General features: G+C 52.1%; 1 protein-coding gene across 1 annotated transcript in view; it reads right to left on the bottom strand.

The window, feature by feature from the left end:
• Positions 1-987: 987 nt before the first annotated feature.
• RFTN1 (raftlin, lipid raft linker 1) overlaps positions 988-17,099 on the bottom strand; it is a 196,652-nt gene continuing 180,540 nt past the window's right edge. Inside the window, exons 8-10 of the mRNA XM_024747830.1 lie at positions 12,428-12,531; positions 9,970-10,051; positions 988-2,375 (exon numbers count right to left, since the gene is read on the bottom strand). Of these exons, the coding sequence (XP_024603598.1) occupies positions 1,968-2,375; positions 9,970-10,051; positions 12,428-12,531 (594 nt within the window). The 3' untranslated portion in view covers positions 988-1,967. The remainder of the gene's footprint in view (positions 2,376-9,969; positions 10,052-12,427; positions 12,532-17,099) is intronic.

The following is a 17,099-nucleotide window of genomic DNA, read 5'->3' as shown; positions in this document are numbered from 1 at the left end:
AATGTCCACTGACAGATGAATGGATCAAGAAGATATGGTACATATATACAATGGAATACTACTCAACCATAAAAAAGAATAAAATAATGCCATTTGCAGCAACATGGATGGACCTGGAGATTATCATACTAAATGAGGTAGGTCAGATAGAGAAAAACAAATATCATATGATACCGCTTATATGTGGACTCTTTTTAAAAATGATACAAATAAACTTATATACAAAGCAGAAGTAGACCCACGTAGAAAACAAACTTAGGGCTACTGAAGGGGAAGGAGGAAGGGAGGGATCAATTAGGAGTTTGGGATTAACATATACACACTACTATGTATAAAATAGATAACCAACGAGGTCCTACTGTATAGTACAGGGAACTACTCAATATTTTGTAATAATCTATAAGGAAAAAGAATCTGAAAAATACATATACATGTATAACTGGAAAAAAAAAAAACACCCTATCTTCTTTTCGAACAGAGCCTTCAGCCTTTCTGTAAGCTCTGGGGCTTGGGTGTGAAGTTTGCTCAAAAATCAAAAGGAAAATGACCGTACAATGTGGCTGTGTAAGGGTTTTCAATTCTGCCCTATAAAAATATATTAAAATGTGTTTTAGCAAATTTGCAAGCAGGTAAAAGACTTACCTCATTAAATAATTTACTTAAAAGCTTGGAGACATGCTTAGAAATTGACGTGGGGCTTCTTATTTGTTTTAAAAAGGTACTTGTCTCCACCACCCCGGGGTGATGGGAGATGGCCGTGCCCTGACTTACCTGGTGGCACCTGAATCCCGCTTTTTGTCTTCTTTCTACAAATGACGAGAAAGCAGAGCATGCTCAGCTGGCTCCGCTGCTTCCCCAGAAGCTTTGATCTCTACTCCAAAGTCATCCAGCTGCTGCCAGGAGTTAGAAACTTAGGAAGCGTGAATAGGGGACACGAGGCTATAGGACTTGTCGCTGCAACATGATAAATACTCAATACTCACAGTGCACTAAACTCATAGATGATTTATTGCTTTAAGTAACTAAACAAGAAAGAGAAGAGACAGGATGTTGGTCAAGACGGTTGACACTCTCTCCAAGGTTTGCCAGCTGCATCTACTTAAAGCCACATTCTGGATGATATAAACACATCATAGCATACATGGGAAGTGACTTGGCTAATGACACATGATTAAAATAGCACGTAACAAGGGCTCGCCACCAGTCGGTTTGCCTTGAAATGACAGAAAGAACGTGTGTTCATGTGATGTGCTGAATACAAAATCTTTAAAAAAACTTTTGGCATTAACACTAACACAGAATACTTTCTTGGACATTCTGCAAGAGTGGGTACACACAGAGAATTACCTCTTCATTTTCAGATTACCAGTATCTATGGGAACACTTGGAGAAAAGCCAGGAGGTGGGGCACCTCCCCTCCCAATGTTATTTTCTTTGCCAAAGCAGCAAGGTCCGGGGGGGTTAGATGGAGAAAGGCAGCCCGACTGGGCACTAGGGGTTGTTACAATCACCAAGTAGCTGCAGCAGACAGCACGGGCTGGACACGGCCATCTCGGGGTGTGGGGATGAACAACTCAGCCTTGACTTGTAGACAGGGAGGCACGGGGATTTGGCCCAAAGGCCCCCTGGAGGCTCTGGGTGGGGGTGGGCCCAGGCACTGGATGGCCCAGCCCCTCCCTGGAGGAGTGGTGTGGAGCCGGGGCGGGGCCTCCAGCCTGCATGTCTGGAAGTAACCTGTCCTCTTGTGTTCTAACACCAGGGCCTTACGACACATTTCAAATGGATGTGCAGAAACCAACACTGTCAGGGAGCCAGCTCCTCCTCGGAGGGCTCAGGTAAGCTCGCAAGGAGAGGTCAAGCCAAGCCGAAGGGTAACATGTGACACCAGGGCACATCAGCCCCCAGCCCAGCTGGCACTGTGCCCCAGGTCTGCCAGCTCTTCACGCCCCAGCACCGCCTGCTGAGCCTCAGTTGTCCTCTGCTGCTGCGGGCTCTGCAGCCATCTCCTCAGCATCCCCCTCCCCGGCATCCTCTCTAGGATCAGGACCGGGGTGCCCAGTGCAGCCCCCTGCCGGGGCGGGGCTGTGGCCGAAGGGACCGTTCTGCACGGCCCCAGCCTCCACCCAGAGCCGGCCGTCGGGACACAGCTTTTCTCCCGGGACCTCCGCCTGCACGGGGACCTTCACCTCCGCGGAGGCCCAGTCCTCCTGCTGCAGCCCCGGCACACGGTTTTCCACGTCTCCGGCTTTGGGAAACTGGTCTTCTAGATTCCTCTCATTTTCCTCTGCTTGCTGCTTTTCTCTGGCACCGAGTTTACCTCTGGATTTCCTCATCTGCCTGTTGTGCATTTCATCTCGGGAGAATCGCCACTGAAACTAGAAATCAGAGACGATGGGGATAAATACATGCATCCTCTGTGAATCTAGAGCTTCCCCTGGATGTTTGTTTGCATTCACGCCCACGTCACCTCTGGCAGCAAGACGCAATGCCCGGTATTCCCGGAGCAGGGCATTCCTGGCACCAAACCGAATCACAGCCCAAATGTCACACCCACCCAGAGCCTGCTGATCCTGCCATGGCGTGTATTTCAGATGTGGATTCCAGGGTTTTGTAGGGGACGAGGGGTATTTCTTTCAGCTGGCCCCATACCAAAGGCCTGGGAAAGAAGGTGCTGAAATCTTATCGTTTGGAGGACCAGGATGGGTGAGGGGACACGGGCCTGTTCTTCCTAAGTGCCAGGGCTCCGGCCACTCCTTTCCACTCTGAGCAGCTACAGATACTATGCACTGGTTACCACCTCATCAGCTCACCCCAGCCAGAAGGGCACTGAACCCGGGTGCTCAGGTCCCCCTGTAGGATGGGCAGGCTGACAGCCCCCAGCCAAGCTCCTCTCTGAGTCCGGCCACCTCCCCAAAGGTCTCACTCCCTTCCAGGGACAAGCTACGACCGATGACTGGTCCAGGCGTGGACAACGGCCCATCCTCCTGTTTCCAACTCTGGGCAACTCTAAAAGACCATCCCTGCTCCAGAGCTACGATCACAGCCCAACATCTCCCTCTGCCCACTCCTGCGCCCTCCTTCCCCAACAGGTGTTATTCCCAAGGGCACTCCCCCTAAAACCGCATCCAAATCCATCTCAGATGCTGCTTCCCAGGGAGCCCCACCTGCATTTCCCTGTGGGACAGGGAAGTCTATGGAGCTCAGAGAGGATCAAGCGCACAGTCAGCAACAGAGCTGGGCAAGGACAGGGTCACATCAAAGCCGTGGAGGGATCCGCCCACGTGAAGAGTCCACCGCCCCCGCCCCAGACTGGCCCGTGTTCTCATCTATACAACGGGGGGAGTAACTCTAACTTAAATCAGGGTCGATAACTTTTTCTGTACAGAGGCAGGTAATAACTATTTTAAGCTTTGCAGCCTTATGTTCTCTGTTGCAGCCATTCAACTCTGCCATAGCACAAAAGCAGTCATGGGTAACACGTGAGCAAACGGGCATGACTGTGTTCCAATAAAGCTTTATCTACAAAAACAGGCAGTGGGCCAGATTTGGCCTGAGAGCCGTAGTTTGCCAAACTCTGCCTTAGAGGGTATTTATTTCGATTCAATGATGCAATAATCCACATAGCAGGCTTAGCACTGTGCCCAGCACACAATATACCCGTGTGTCTGCTGTTACCATTACTGACACAAGATGTGAGTCCAGAAGGTCAGGGATGCCATCTGTCCTCTGCACCCCTGCATCCCTGGGATACAGCATGGAGCCTGGCACAGAGAAGGTGCTCAAAACCTTTTGTGAGATGGATGAATGGAAGGACGGCAGAGCCCGGCCAAGCTAGCCAAGCTCCCTGTTTCAGGGGAGCCGGTCCTGAAATTTTAAGAGTCAAAACACAGCTTGGGGCTTAGTGAGGAGTTACTGGTGCATCCACACATCAGGTCTGGCTGATCTCCAGAAAGAGAAATTAATTTGAGGAAGAAAAGAGGGGGAAAAATTCAAAGTCCTGCTGAGTCTGCTGACAGCAGGAGCTGCTCTGGAGGAAGACAGTTTGGGAGCCTGTGTGCTTGGAATAAATCCGGGCGAATGAGCTCCAGCAGACACAGAAACGTGAAGGGTAGTAAAGGAAGACTCGGAGAAATGGGTCCCTGTGTTTACAAGAGAGGGATGCACTCCTGGGTAACAAGCAGTGAGAACTGTGGCCTTCTTCCACTCCCCAAACATAAGGGGTCCTGAGCAAAGGCCCCTCTGAGCCCTGCCATCCTGGGGCCCCGGTCCCCGGTGCTCAGAGTCAGGGGCCGGGAGCTGCGTGCTGCACACCTGGGGTGACACCAGCCACAGGGTCCTGGGGACGTGCCACGCCCAGCTGTGAGAGGCACGGAGAACAAGAGCGAAGCCCCGAGAGTGCTGGGTGGGGGAGGACTGGAGTCAGGAGGCCCCGGGGAGAGACGGGTCTTGCTGGGAAGAGAATCGGGGGCCTGGACCCCGGGCAAGGGCCTCGGCCACCCCGCAGGTGCAGCTCCGGGCCCCAGGGACACGTGGTTGCACTTGAAGTTCCACTTCTTTCTTTCGTTTCATTTCTTTCCACTTGAGTCGCGGCACACTGGTTTCACCAAATATGGACTTAAATCTAAGCCATTCTGTGACTGAAAGAAAAATAAAGGGAGCCATCCGTTCGAATGACTTCTGGCGAGGCTAGAGAGGGGAGCCCGGGAGGGCAGTTGCACCATCCGTGGAAAACCATTTCCTAAGGCTTTACCATGCACAGATAAATCTGAGTACTTTGCTAGGAAGAAGCAAAAATGTGCTATGTGAATTCTTAAAAATCTGCCAACTTTGTGGCGTTTTTGGTGGTAGAAGTCTACTTCCTCAAATAAGACATCTGCCTAAACACACTCAGGGCTCCGAGGCTGAACGCAACCTGGGGTTCGTGTGTTGAGCCCCTTTTGGACAAGACTGGTAAATTTGAATATTCCATCAAAGAAGAGGAAAAAGAGTGAAGTGCGTGCTGAGGTTAGGATTTAACATTTATCCTGTCTTCCTCCACCCGCCCTCCCTGCAAATCCCAAATGAGTTCACCTACAGCGTTGGCTGGGTTTCCCCAGGGCACTCCTTTTTGGGGGTTCTCTTGTACGATGGTTGATGGACTTCCCTCTGGGGGTAGTTTGAGTTTCTTCCGCCCAAGCCATGAGTTTGCAACAATGGACCCCCTCTGCAGGTGAAGTGGTGCCTCAGACCCCAACCCAAAGGCACCCACTTCAGTAGACACTGCCAAGCAGGCATCTTGGGGCCCCCTAAGCACCAGTGCAGGACCAGGACCTCTGACCTCAGCACAGATGCTGCAGCCTCCAGCGCCAGCCCGGCATGGCTCTTGGGTACACAGCTCTTGGGTACCAGGCAATCATGCTGCATAACTGCTGCCTTGTCGTGCGCAGAAGCTGCTGCGTTTTCATCCCAGCCCAAATGGAAGAGCCTTTTTTTTTTTTAATGGATGTCTCCAAACAGACCCTCTGCATTTTGCATGTTCTTAGAAAAAGGCCAGTCAAACGGGCCTATATGTAGCGATCCGAGAGGCAGTCAACTCACAGAGAAGCTAGAGGAAGTTTTACTTTTGCCAGAAAACTGGGGAGATTGCTTCGGCTGAAAGGCCCTAAATGCTAAGACACCAAAGCATTACACATAGTGTGGTGGCTAAGACCCCGGTTCAAACCTCTGTTCTGGCATTCGTTAGCTGTCTGTCTTTGGGCAAGTTATTCATCTCCAAAAGAGCTGCCCCTGCCCCCAGGTCTGGGTGCACACCCCGGGGGCCAACCCACACCGTAGTGGATGGGCACAGCACCCTCTGCGGGTGGGCGGTGTATAGCTGTGCCCATTCTACCTGTGCCAGACTCCATCCTGGACCCTGGCTGTTTTCTAATGCAAACCCGATGTCCTCTCAGAGGCTGCTCTTGCTATAAATAGACAACAGACTCATGGTTCCTCGGGTGCCTGGCCATATCCAGCTTCCTGTAGAGGATCACACTGCATTGACCTCCTGATATAATACGACAGAAGGACACAGACCGGAAAGGGCCTGTGGCGGGCACACCAGCCACCTTCTTCAGGACCCTGCCTGGGCTGCTGGGCAGAGAAAGATTTGGGACTGTCCATGCCGAGCTGGATGGGAACTACTCCAGCCAATGTTTTTCTGTCCTTCGGAGTCATCCCAGAAAAATCTGCCAAGCCAAATGTCTTCGAGGACTGCACCGTTTTCTGTGTCCTCAGATGGGGAGTGGTGATGTCACTGACTCCCCAAGCTGCCCGGGGTCCCCAAGCCACCACAGCTGTCCCGGTGCTGCAGCCAGGTCACCCGGAGGCTCTGGCTGGAGTCTTCTCCTTTCCTTCTCTCCTTTTGAAGAGGGCATTCTCATGAAGCAGGGAAGTAGCAGTGGCCCGAACTCAGGGTCTATATAATCTAAAAGCTAAATGTTCTGAGTGTCTCACACTGGGACAAGCTTTCCCATTTCCCTGAATCCCCAAAGCGGTACTCTCATTAGGCACTGTTAGCACCATTATTATGATGAGCATGTAGAGGTTCAGAGGGGTTAAGTAACTTGCCCAAAGTCACACAGTCACAGTCTTTACGGAACAACCAAAACTACACTTGGCCCTTGGACGATGCAGGTCCACTTACACGCGGATGGTTGGCAAGAGTAAAAACTACAGTGCTGTTCGGTCAGTGGTTGGTTGCATCCTCGGGTCAGTGAACCTTGGATACGGAGGGCCCACTACAAATTACACTCGGATTAACCTCCACGTTGTTCAAGGGTCGACTGTATTTCAGATCCGAGGCGGTAGAGCTTTCCGTGCGCAGGCTCTGAGGGGAGAACTGTAGCATCCACAGCCTGAAGGATGCATCACAGCCTGAGCAGTTCCAGAGCGAGTCTCTGAACCCAACCAGCAGCTGCAAGTTGAGCAGGGTGGATGGGCCTTCCTGAGCCGGGTGTGTGTGTGGCACGTGAGTGTACTGCCGGTACCTAAACTGAGAAAAACCCCGACTAGCGGTCCATGCCAGAAATGCGTGCAGAAAAGGAAAAATCCTCCGCTTTACAGCAGCGTGTGTGTCCAGAGCTCCACGTCAGCAGGGCTGGTGATTTCATTCACACATTAAGAAACCGTCCGTATCTGCCTCCACTTCAAGTAACTTAGTGGGAAGGCAGACTTCTCCCGTGTCGTAGAAATCACCTGTTACCTTCCAAGGAGGTTAATATTTGCTTTGAAAGCCACACTCAGAGATACACAGAGAGGTTTCTTTCAAATGGTGAAAGGTCTTGACTGGAGGCTTTTGTCCACTTGGCTGATTAAAGAGGACTAAATATGCTGCATCCTTGATGTTTGAATCTTGCAATCTCTTGTCTGAAATTTCAGCGCTAGACATACTGTGCATGTCTCAGGCTCAGAAGTTTCATTATTCACTCATTGATCCAGCAAGCATTTGTTGAGTACTAACTAAAAGCCAGGCATTGGGCATACAACAGTGAGGACCAAAAGGGTCTGTTCTCACAGAATGAACGTCTGATTCTACTGGTGGAGGATTGACCACAAATAATTAGAAACGGAGAGGAGAGGAACGTGGCTCTTCCCAGTGGATCACAGAGGAGCCTGGCTTGGTCTAAATGGAGAGAACACCATCCCCAAAAAATACAAAGGAAGAGAACATCTGGGGCAGAGGAACTGCCCAAGCAAAGGCTCTGTGGCAGCGAGGGGCATGGACGCGCATGAAGGCCAGAGTGGCTGGAATGCGGAAGACGGGGGCCAGATCCCACAGGGCCGTGTGGACCACCGTACAGGCTTCCATCTTTATCTTAAGAAAAACCCAACGCTTTAGAACCATTTTAAGCAGTGGAGTGACACGAGTCAATTTACTTTTTTTTAAAGTTCACTTTGGCACTGAGTGGAGAACATGTCTGAAGGGGACACCTGTCATCAGGAGATCGGAGGAGTAGTCCAGGCCGGTGGTGATGGAGAGAAGAGGGGGTTCCAGAGTGTCTAGGACCTAAAACAGATGTGCCTTAAGGACAGACTGAATATGGTGGGAAGGAGATGGAAGCACCGAGGGCGACCTCTAGGTGTGTGGGAGCCTCTGGGCTGTTCCTCTAAGGTCGGGGGGTGGGGTGAGTAGCCGCAGGGCAGGTGGAGCTGGGGTCCCAGGGGAGAAGCCAGGGCTGAACATGCAGAGGTAAGACTCGTTGACACAGAGGTGGTGAGTGAGATTTTCTCACTCTGGGGGTGGATGAGGTTTTCTAAGGAAGAGGTGAGAGAAAATGGGGAGAAACGGGGCTAGAAATGAGGAACTAGGTGGGAAACCAGGCGAGAGTGGTGGGACAGCCGAGAGAAAACAGTGCTTCGAGCGATGGAGGGTATGAACGGTGTCAGTGACGCGGGGTCTAGGGCACGGTGAGGATGGAGCCGTGGCCAAGGGTGGGGGGGGCACCATCTCCTGGGAGCAGGACGATGACCCGTCAGCTGAGCGAGGAGTGGATGAAGGGGGTGATGGGATGCTACAGTCCCCCCATCTGGGGCTGTAACAGTGAGGTGGCCTGCCCAGGTCACACAGAGAACAGTGCTTGTCACCCCAAGCCCTGGAATGAGCAGGTCTGCCCGGGTTCGTGCAGCTCACTGTGGGTGGACGTCTCTACCGACCAGAAAAGGCTGACTCCCACCTCCCTGGATTTCCCCTGAGGTACGCTGTTCTACTTTCTTACAGCAGCCTTAAAGCTCTACCCCTAACGTCTCCCTGCCCTCGGGTTTCCGCTGGCTTGTCCCCTGGGTGAGGTGTGCAGACTTCACCAGGATCAAGCCGCCCGTCTGTCCTCTGGGATCTGCTGGCACCACAACCAGGACGCGCTGGCAGGAAAAGGCAGCACCAAGCCCTCCTCGTCAGGGCAAAAGCTGGCGGGAGACCTCGGCGGTGCTGCTAGAATGTCCCTGCGTGAATGCAAAGCTGTGGCCGGTGGCAGCCCGGGGCCATCTGTCTTCCAGCTGATGGCCGGCTGCTCCTGGCGGGCAACGGTGGCTTCGGTGGCTGCCTCTGGTCTTCTGCTGCTGTCACCTGTCACACTGGCATCTCCGAGCTTGGAGAGCCCTTCCTCCGCACTGCACCCCAGCTGGCTCCGGAGCTACTTCCTTGGCGTTCCTCCCACAAGGGCCCCCCCCTCGGATTTGTTGGCTGCAGAGAAACCGCGGGTGGGGAGCTCGGGGATGGTGCCTGGCGAGGGGACGGGCGGGTCTGGTGGGCTCTGCCCCACAGTGTGGCCTTGTCCGTCACAGGGGGAGCCAGCTGGCTCCAGGCGCTTGGCAGGTTCCCTCGACTCTCTTCCCGAGTGACCGTGAACACGGGGGTGTGAGGCACCGGAATCATGTCACACGAGGGGAGGACTTGGCCTCAGTCTCAGGAAACGCGGGCAAAACTGAGAACGGCCACGTCTCTCAGTGCCACTGTGTTTCTGGGACAGTTCACGTGACGTCCAGGGAGAGGGGGAAGGCCCCTGGCCATTCCAGGACAGCCTGGACTGAGGACTCACTCCACAGGGGAGATGCCCTCTGTCTGTACGAGCCACTGCCACTCAAACCTGCAGGGCGGGGTCTGTGGGGAATGTGGTCTGGCAGGTTCTCTCTGCCAAGCTCCCCAAACTTCTGACGTCCCAAGGGACCCACGGGCAGGGCAGGGCGTCAACCAGCTTGTAACGAGATTAAGAGATACAGAGAAGCTGGGCGTGAGCTCGGCCGTCCCAGCCCGAGTCACACTGCAGCTGCCTTCCCACTCCCCCTTCAGCCTCGTGAATGCTGGTGGCCTGAGCATCCTCGCAGGAGGAGACCGGCGACAAGGCCCTCCGGCGCTCCGGCGCCCTCACCTGCCCCGGATGTGACTCACGTCACTGAGGGGCTCAGGTGTCCCTAGGCTCTGGTGAGCAAAACAGAGCAGCCAAGGTCACTCACCTTTGATTCTTTCTTCTTGATTTTCTGAGGTAGACACGGTCTCTGAAGAAAGACAATCTGCTTGGTGGATACGTTCCCCTCCCTGTAACACAAGCAGAGCTGAGAATGAGTGAGTCCTTTATACCTAGAGGAGCCCCGCACCTCACACGGAGGCCGCCATCCTGAACTTCATCCAGGCCGGCTGCCCGTGGGAAGGAAGGTGGCCGCTCGAGAGTGAGAGGTCGGAGGTCAAGAAGCCCCCCACCTTCCCACCCCCAGGCCCCCCACGCTTGCTTGCTATCGCAGGGGCCCAACTAAACCTTTGTGTGCATCCTTGAAAGGCAGCTTCCTGGCTGAAAACCCCCTTTCCCGTGATGTGAAATGACAGCTACCATCTTGGCCAAATGATGACAAAGTGGCCTCAGTGAATACCAGAGGGTGGAGGCCTCTTCCAAGTCTCTTTGGGAATGAGGCCGAGGAGGGACCTGGTTGGCCTGGGATGGGCGGCCAGTGAGGACCTGAGCGATTACAGGAGCTTGGGCAGAGGGCCTGGCTGTGCATGGGTCCCGGCCACCACCCTGAGTCACCCTTGTGAGCAGCGGGAACTGGCATTAACGAATGGGCTGGGGGCACTATTCATTTTTATGGCACAGGGGGTGCGCCTTCCTCCCAGGAAGGCAGGCTCTCAAGGAGCTGCCTTTAAAGGTGCTAGAAATATTGTGATAGAGATCATTGTTTTCTGGCCACCGCGAACCCCGCGCCTTCGGATCACTTTCTTAAACCTCTATTTGGCAAACGTCTTCTCTGCTGAGGTGATGTGTCACTACGTGGGGTGCTGGAGGGAAAGGAGGTAGAGGACACTAGCATTTTCTATTTTGTGCTCCAGCCGGGCTGGGCGATTGCACCCGGTGCTCCAAACAATGGGACCCCTACTTCCACCAACGGGACAGGACAGGACAGCTCAGCTTGGTCAAGGAGCAGGCCGGGGGTCACACAGTGGGGATTCTGCCCGGTCCCATGTACTCTCCACTCCACTGCAAGGGTCATTTAAGGCCACGAAGGTGGAGGATCATGGAGGCTTATTTAGAATGTGGGACTGCTTGAGACAGAGAGACCATCCCTACCCTCCGGGCTGCGAGCACAGAGCCAGCGGGGGCTTCATGTTCAGATACATTCTCAGGGGGGGGCTCTTGTCCTCTGGAATGCAAGGCAGGCAGCATTCTTAGTTGCATGGACTAGGAAACTGGCTCAAAGAAGCTACATGGACTTGACCAAGGTAGACAGCAATCGGCCGACTCAGGACTTGGGTTCAAGCTCTGGGTCACAAATCCGGAGTTCCTTCCCCTCCATGGCACCACCCTGTGCCCACAGAAATCTTGGCCAAGAAGCAGTACGGAAATCTCCCGGTGGCGCAGGGCCCAAGGGCAGCTGCAGACTGGCTCCTGCAGCTGCACAGACCCGGGGGGTTGGGGACGTGATGAGGGCCCAGGAGAGGCAGTGATGGGCGCCCACCCTCCTGCCTCTGTCTGTGCTCTGGGGCTGCACTGCCTGCTGTCCCCCAGGTCACTAGGCTTGCCACAGGCCGTCCATAACCTGCGGGTGTGAGCACGCAGCAGGACTCAGGTAGCGTGGGGCTGAGGGCCATGGGAGGGGGTACCCCCAGAGGTCAGCAAAGAGGTGGCCCGTTGTAGACTGAGGGTCTAGTCGCGGGTTCTGCCACTTGCTGGCCGTGTGGCCTTGGGTATGTGATGGAGCCTCTCTGAGCCTCAGTTTCTTCATCTGTAAAATGGGAACCACATCTATGCTTACCACCCCACAGGTAGTTAGAAGGACCAGCTTGATAGCAAACCCAAAAGACAGATGGAAGGGCTTTTAGGGTTCGTAAGACTAGGATAAGCCCACGGGCTCAAGGGACGGCAAGCAGAGCTGAGGGTGGACAAACGACCATGAACGTGAAATCGTAGGGAGGGCCACAGCCAGGGCTGAGACTCCAGGGCCTCACGTCCCCTTGGTGGGGCTACTGACCAGCTCTGTGACCTTGCGCTAGCGCTTCAACCTCCCTGGCCACACTTTCCTCAGCTATAAAATCAGTTAAATACAACCAAAAAAATCCCACCTCACCTCACAGGATTTTCTGAGGACTAGATGAGACTTTGCATGCGCGCCAGCAACGTGCCTGCCTAGCCCAGCACGGGGCACACAGCAGATGCTGAGTTTCTTTTGCATCTGAGAGCCCTGGGTCCCCTCAGCCCAGGTGACAGGCTAGGCAGCAATGGCTCACTGGCCGAGGCTCCCCACGTGGGAAGAGGGGTGCTCCGGGTGGGGGGTAGTTAAGACTCTGAAATCCTGACCCTGCCGTCTCCCAGGTGGAGAACTGATGTAACAGCACCAGACTCACAGGGATTCAATAAGTTACGCACGGAAGAGCTTCTGGGGAACAGTGCAAGTGTTCAGTAACAGTAATGGTGGTTATTTTTACCTCGTTGTCTTGACGACTGGAGTTGGCAGCACACAAGTGAGTTGCCAGCCGTAGGCGGCCAGAGAGTTCAGCAGGGGCACGTAGTCTGTCTGCACCTCGACACCCTGGGGAGAAAGGCCACAGTCAGGGCTGCAGCTGCCTCAAGCCAATGACGTCTGAGGGACAGAGAGGGGACCGTCCAATCCACCAACCCAACAAAGCAGAAAGGGGCGGGATGCCCTGTAGCCTGGGGCCCTACTCCAGCTCCAAAGATGCTTCAAGAGCTTGGAGCCCAACTGCCAACATGGGATCTCTTTCCAGTCCCGACTCAGTCTGTGCAGTCGGCAAAGAGATGGAGCCAAAGGGTTGATCCATTCATTTTGTTTTATTCTTGTCTGGACAAATAGCTTCCTGTGAGTTTCACTGAAGAAACACCATCACTTCTCCTCCAAGACGTACCTAAGCCCATGACAACACCCACTGCTTGGATGGTTTCAGAGCATCTTGTGGGGAGTTAAATTACATTTGACAAATGATCGAGTCATCTGCATCCAGCCACAGCGGCAACACACACACACACACACACACACACACACACACACACACACACCTGCAAGTGCACACAAACAGGGAGCTTCACCTGTGTTACACATCCCGCCGTAAAGGAGTAGATGAAAGGTGTTTCATTTGGAATCAGGGAGGAGTGGGGGGAGGGGACTGACGCTTGCCTTTCAATTTAAAAACCCAGTCCTGCCCCCACAGGGAGACAATCCCACTGTGAGGCCGCCAGCCTGGGCCTCACATCCTGCTTTCTCGAGAGGCAGGCTAACTTCCGACTCCATCCCCAGCCCTCCCTGCGTAGACTCTGCACCCACTCTCTGCTCGGTCAGCTCCTGGTAATGGCTTCAAACACTGTTGACGTGTGTAGAGTCCTTCCAGCGGAGGCCGCCACAGGACTCATTCAGCAAGTACCTGGGAGCCCAGGTGGGTCGGAGGTGAATGAAGGCACAGTCCTGCTGCTGGAGTTCAGTCCAGGAGAGGCCACGGCACAAACACGCATGTGACCGAAATAAAAAACAACCCACTGGCAGGGCCATAAGGCTGGACTGTTAGCAAAAAGATGGTGCGATTGTGGTCAGGGAGGGCTTCCTGGGGCTCAGGGGCTGGGTGGAGATGGACAGGCGGAGCTGGGGAAGAGGCATTCCAGGGGGGACCCCAGCACAGACAAATGGCAGACCGCGAGGGGCCTGGAGCGCTGAGAAGAGGCTCACCCGGGGAGCGGCGCTGCTCAGAGGGGACCGCCCACGGCAAGGGGCTGTCCTGCTGGAGGCCTTTTGGGGACAGAACCAGGGGCCAGAAGAGACATGAGGGAACAACCAGCCCTGCTTCTCCCAATGGCTTTTAAAACTCCTATCACTGGGCATCCATCCCAGCGTGGCTACTGGGCAACCACTGTACCCTTGGGGAGCCTCAACTATATAAAGTAAGCCTTGGCCTATGTCAGTGGTTCTCAAAGTGTGGTCCCCAAGCCAGCAGCATCACCTGGGAACTTGTTAGAAATAGAGTCTTGGGACCCCACCCAGACCTGCACAATCAGAAACTCTGGGGGTGGGACCCAGGGGTCTGTTTTTTTTTTTCTTTTCTTAATTGAAGTGCTGTTGAGTTACAATGTTATATTAATTTCAGGCATACCCCATAGTGATTCAATATTTTTATAGATTATACTCCATATCAAGTTACTATAAAATATATATTCCCTGTGCTGTACATTACATCCTTGTATCTTATCTATTTTATACATAGTAGTTTGTACCTCTTAATCCCCTTTACCTATCTTGCCCCTCCCCCCTTCCTTCTCCCCACTGATAACCGCTAGTTTGTTCTCTATATCTGTGAGTCTGTTTCTGATTTGTTATATTCATTCATTTTATTTTTTAGATTTCACATATAAGTGGAAACATAAAGTATCTGTCTTTCTCCATCTGACTTATTTCACTAATAAGCATACTACCCCCCAGGTCCATCCGTGTTGCTGCAAATGGCATTATTTCGTTCTTTTTTATGGCTGCATAGTATTCCATTGTGTATATGTACCACATCTTCTTTAGCCATTCATCTATTGATAGACACTTGGGTTTCTTCTGTATCTTAGCAATGATAAATGATGCTGCTATGAACACTGGGGTGCATGTATCTTTTCTAATTGGTGTTTTCTTTTCTTCGGATACATACCCAGGAGTGGAACTGCTGGATGATTCGGTAGCTCTGTTTTTTTTAGAGTGTTCCCAGTAGCTGAGATGCAGCTAAGTCTGAAAAGTACTGCCTAGATAATCAATTAGGTTTCTACGGATGACAGAAAAGAGTCTGCCATTTTGTGGCCAGAAATGATCAGCTGTTAACTTTTGAATTTCCTCGAAAGGCAAGCTGTTACCTTTCCTTTCATCCTCCAGGAGGGGAGAAGTCGGGGGACTTTGAAAGGCTCTGCTCTGTTACTAATACTGTTTTCAAGGGGCAAGGGAAGGAGGAGAGGAAGGGGAGTTAATGAAGGAGGGGAGCAGGAAGAAAAGGAAAAGAGAGGAGAGACAGGTACAAATACAACCAACTGACGGGAGAGGGACAGGCAACCCCACTCTGGCCCCGTCCCTGAAGCCCCCATTCAGGCCAGAGGCGGCAGCGGATGACCCAGCCACCCCTGTCTCTGCTGGTCTCCGGACACACGGGACCTCCCTTCCAGACCAGTTACGGCCAGTGTCCCTTGTGCTGGGCAGGGCCCTCACCACCTGCTGTGGCAGCTTTATCCTGAGAACCCGTGCCCCCATCCCTGCATTCCTGATTTAAAGAGAAGAGAGAGAAAATGGTACATCCACACTCAAGCTCTGCAAGGTTAAGATTACTTGGGTCTATCAAGAATAACCTTCCCACTTTATCAAGCACTCCGACAAACCAGCCACAGACAGTCACCATGGCAACCAGGACAAGCGTGGTGCTCACAAAGCCCTGAGTGGCAGGATGGAGTCCTTTTATTGGTGCCTGTGCCCCGGCCGGGTTTTCTCCTCGGGTACCCAGCACGGCGGGACAATGGGCACCCCCGAGGCAGCCTGACCCGCCTGCCCAGACAGGCCTCGAGGGGCTGCTTCTGCTTTGCTCTATTTTATTCCCCTCATTCACCATCTTAAAGAGAAAGACGGCAGGATTTCTCCCCAACAGCTTTTCCCCTCAAGGTAGGGGATGTCAGCCAGAGGGTACAGAATCATAAAGACTAAAAGGAAGAAGCGAAAACACAGCAAAACATGACCCTGCTTGAGAGAGCTGAGAGTTCAATCACAAGTGTTCCCAGCCGGCTGTCACAGGACGGGTTGAAAAGTAAAATACAAATGGTAGGGGGTGAGGTGTTTCATTCTGCCAGACTCTCCCACTCCAACCCTCTGGGCTGGTCTTGATTTAATTAACGGTTAATGTGGTTTTCCACAAGCACCTATCAAAGCCGGTTTGCATATTATCAACACAGTCAGAAGACGACATTTCTAAAATATGACATGAACTCCATGCAGTCAGTGGAAGAGGCTTTCAAGTCCATTAGCTGAGAAAGGTGGTCGGAAACGCATCGGATGGAAGGCTCTCTTTGATCTGCTTTTCTGTGACACTCCAGTGAGGAGAGAAAAGCACAAACAGCACTCCAAAGCCAGCCCGCTTATCAAATGAAAAGACATTTCTTTCTGGGAACAGGTGCAAAAATTTTAATTAACTCTCCACTCTCCTGTGTGGATACGTAATCTCCGATCACACCTGGAGTGTTAAAAAAAAATGAAGCATGTCCTGTGGTTCTTTGACTTGTGTAAAAGCGTTTCGTTTGTATTTATGGCTCTTTTTCCTTTGTTCCCTGTAATTTCTCCGTAGTTGCAAATCCACTAAAGAAACAGGCATCCGACACAACTTTCCCTTACCCTCCCAAAACAGAACAACACGATGTAGAGTTTACTAAGAAATGCGTGTGTCTTTTGATCCTTTCAAAGATCCTTTGTGCAGGGGAATATTAGGAGGTAACACATTGGTACAGTGAGAAAGTTTGTATCCTGATGGCAGTGTGCTCTTCTTTTCTTCTTGTTTCCATTCTGGAAGAATCTGGGAGAAAAACAGCTTAAAAGATGATACTTTGCTCCTTATTCATGACTGTGAATGAAGAGAGGAATTCAATTTCCATGTCTGAAAAGTATGCAGGACTTCTGGGCTGGTCTCCACACCTGAAACAATGATTGGAGACAGCCACCAGCTGGGTGCTTCCCTTCCCTTCCCTTCCCGGAGAGGGCATGTGAAGCCGGAGGCCTGCAAGAGTCTTTTGTAAAATTGCTACCGAAGCACTAATGCCTAACACTAATTGGCAGGGCCTGTTTATATACTATTTCCTTACTTATCAATTTTAGGTATCTATTGATTTCCTACCATGGGAAATGAAGGCTTAGAGCTCCCATTCACATTTCTTACTTTCTCTTTCTTGATGCCCCAAATGGTTAGAATATAACTTTAATTAAATCAAAAGTCTGTGTTTGTGTTATTGCAAATATTGCTGGGTCAAGTAATGTACTGTGACCACACCTTCTTTTTTTAAAAAAATATATTTATTATTAATTTAAATATTAATATATTTACTTAAATATATTTATATTAAATATATTTATTATGATAATTAAATATT

Source organism: Neophocaena asiaeorientalis, unplaced genomic scaffold (assembly GCF_003031525.2).
Source record: "Neophocaena asiaeorientalis asiaeorientalis breed wild unplaced genomic scaffold, Neophocaena_asiaeorientalis_V1.1 scaffold33, whole genome shotgun sequence".
Taxonomy (NCBI): domain Eukaryota; kingdom Metazoa; phylum Chordata; class Mammalia; order Artiodactyla; family Phocoenidae; genus Neophocaena; species Neophocaena asiaeorientalis.
Note: the sequence above shows the minus strand (reverse complement) of the source record. Positions and strands in the feature narration are given on the sequence as shown.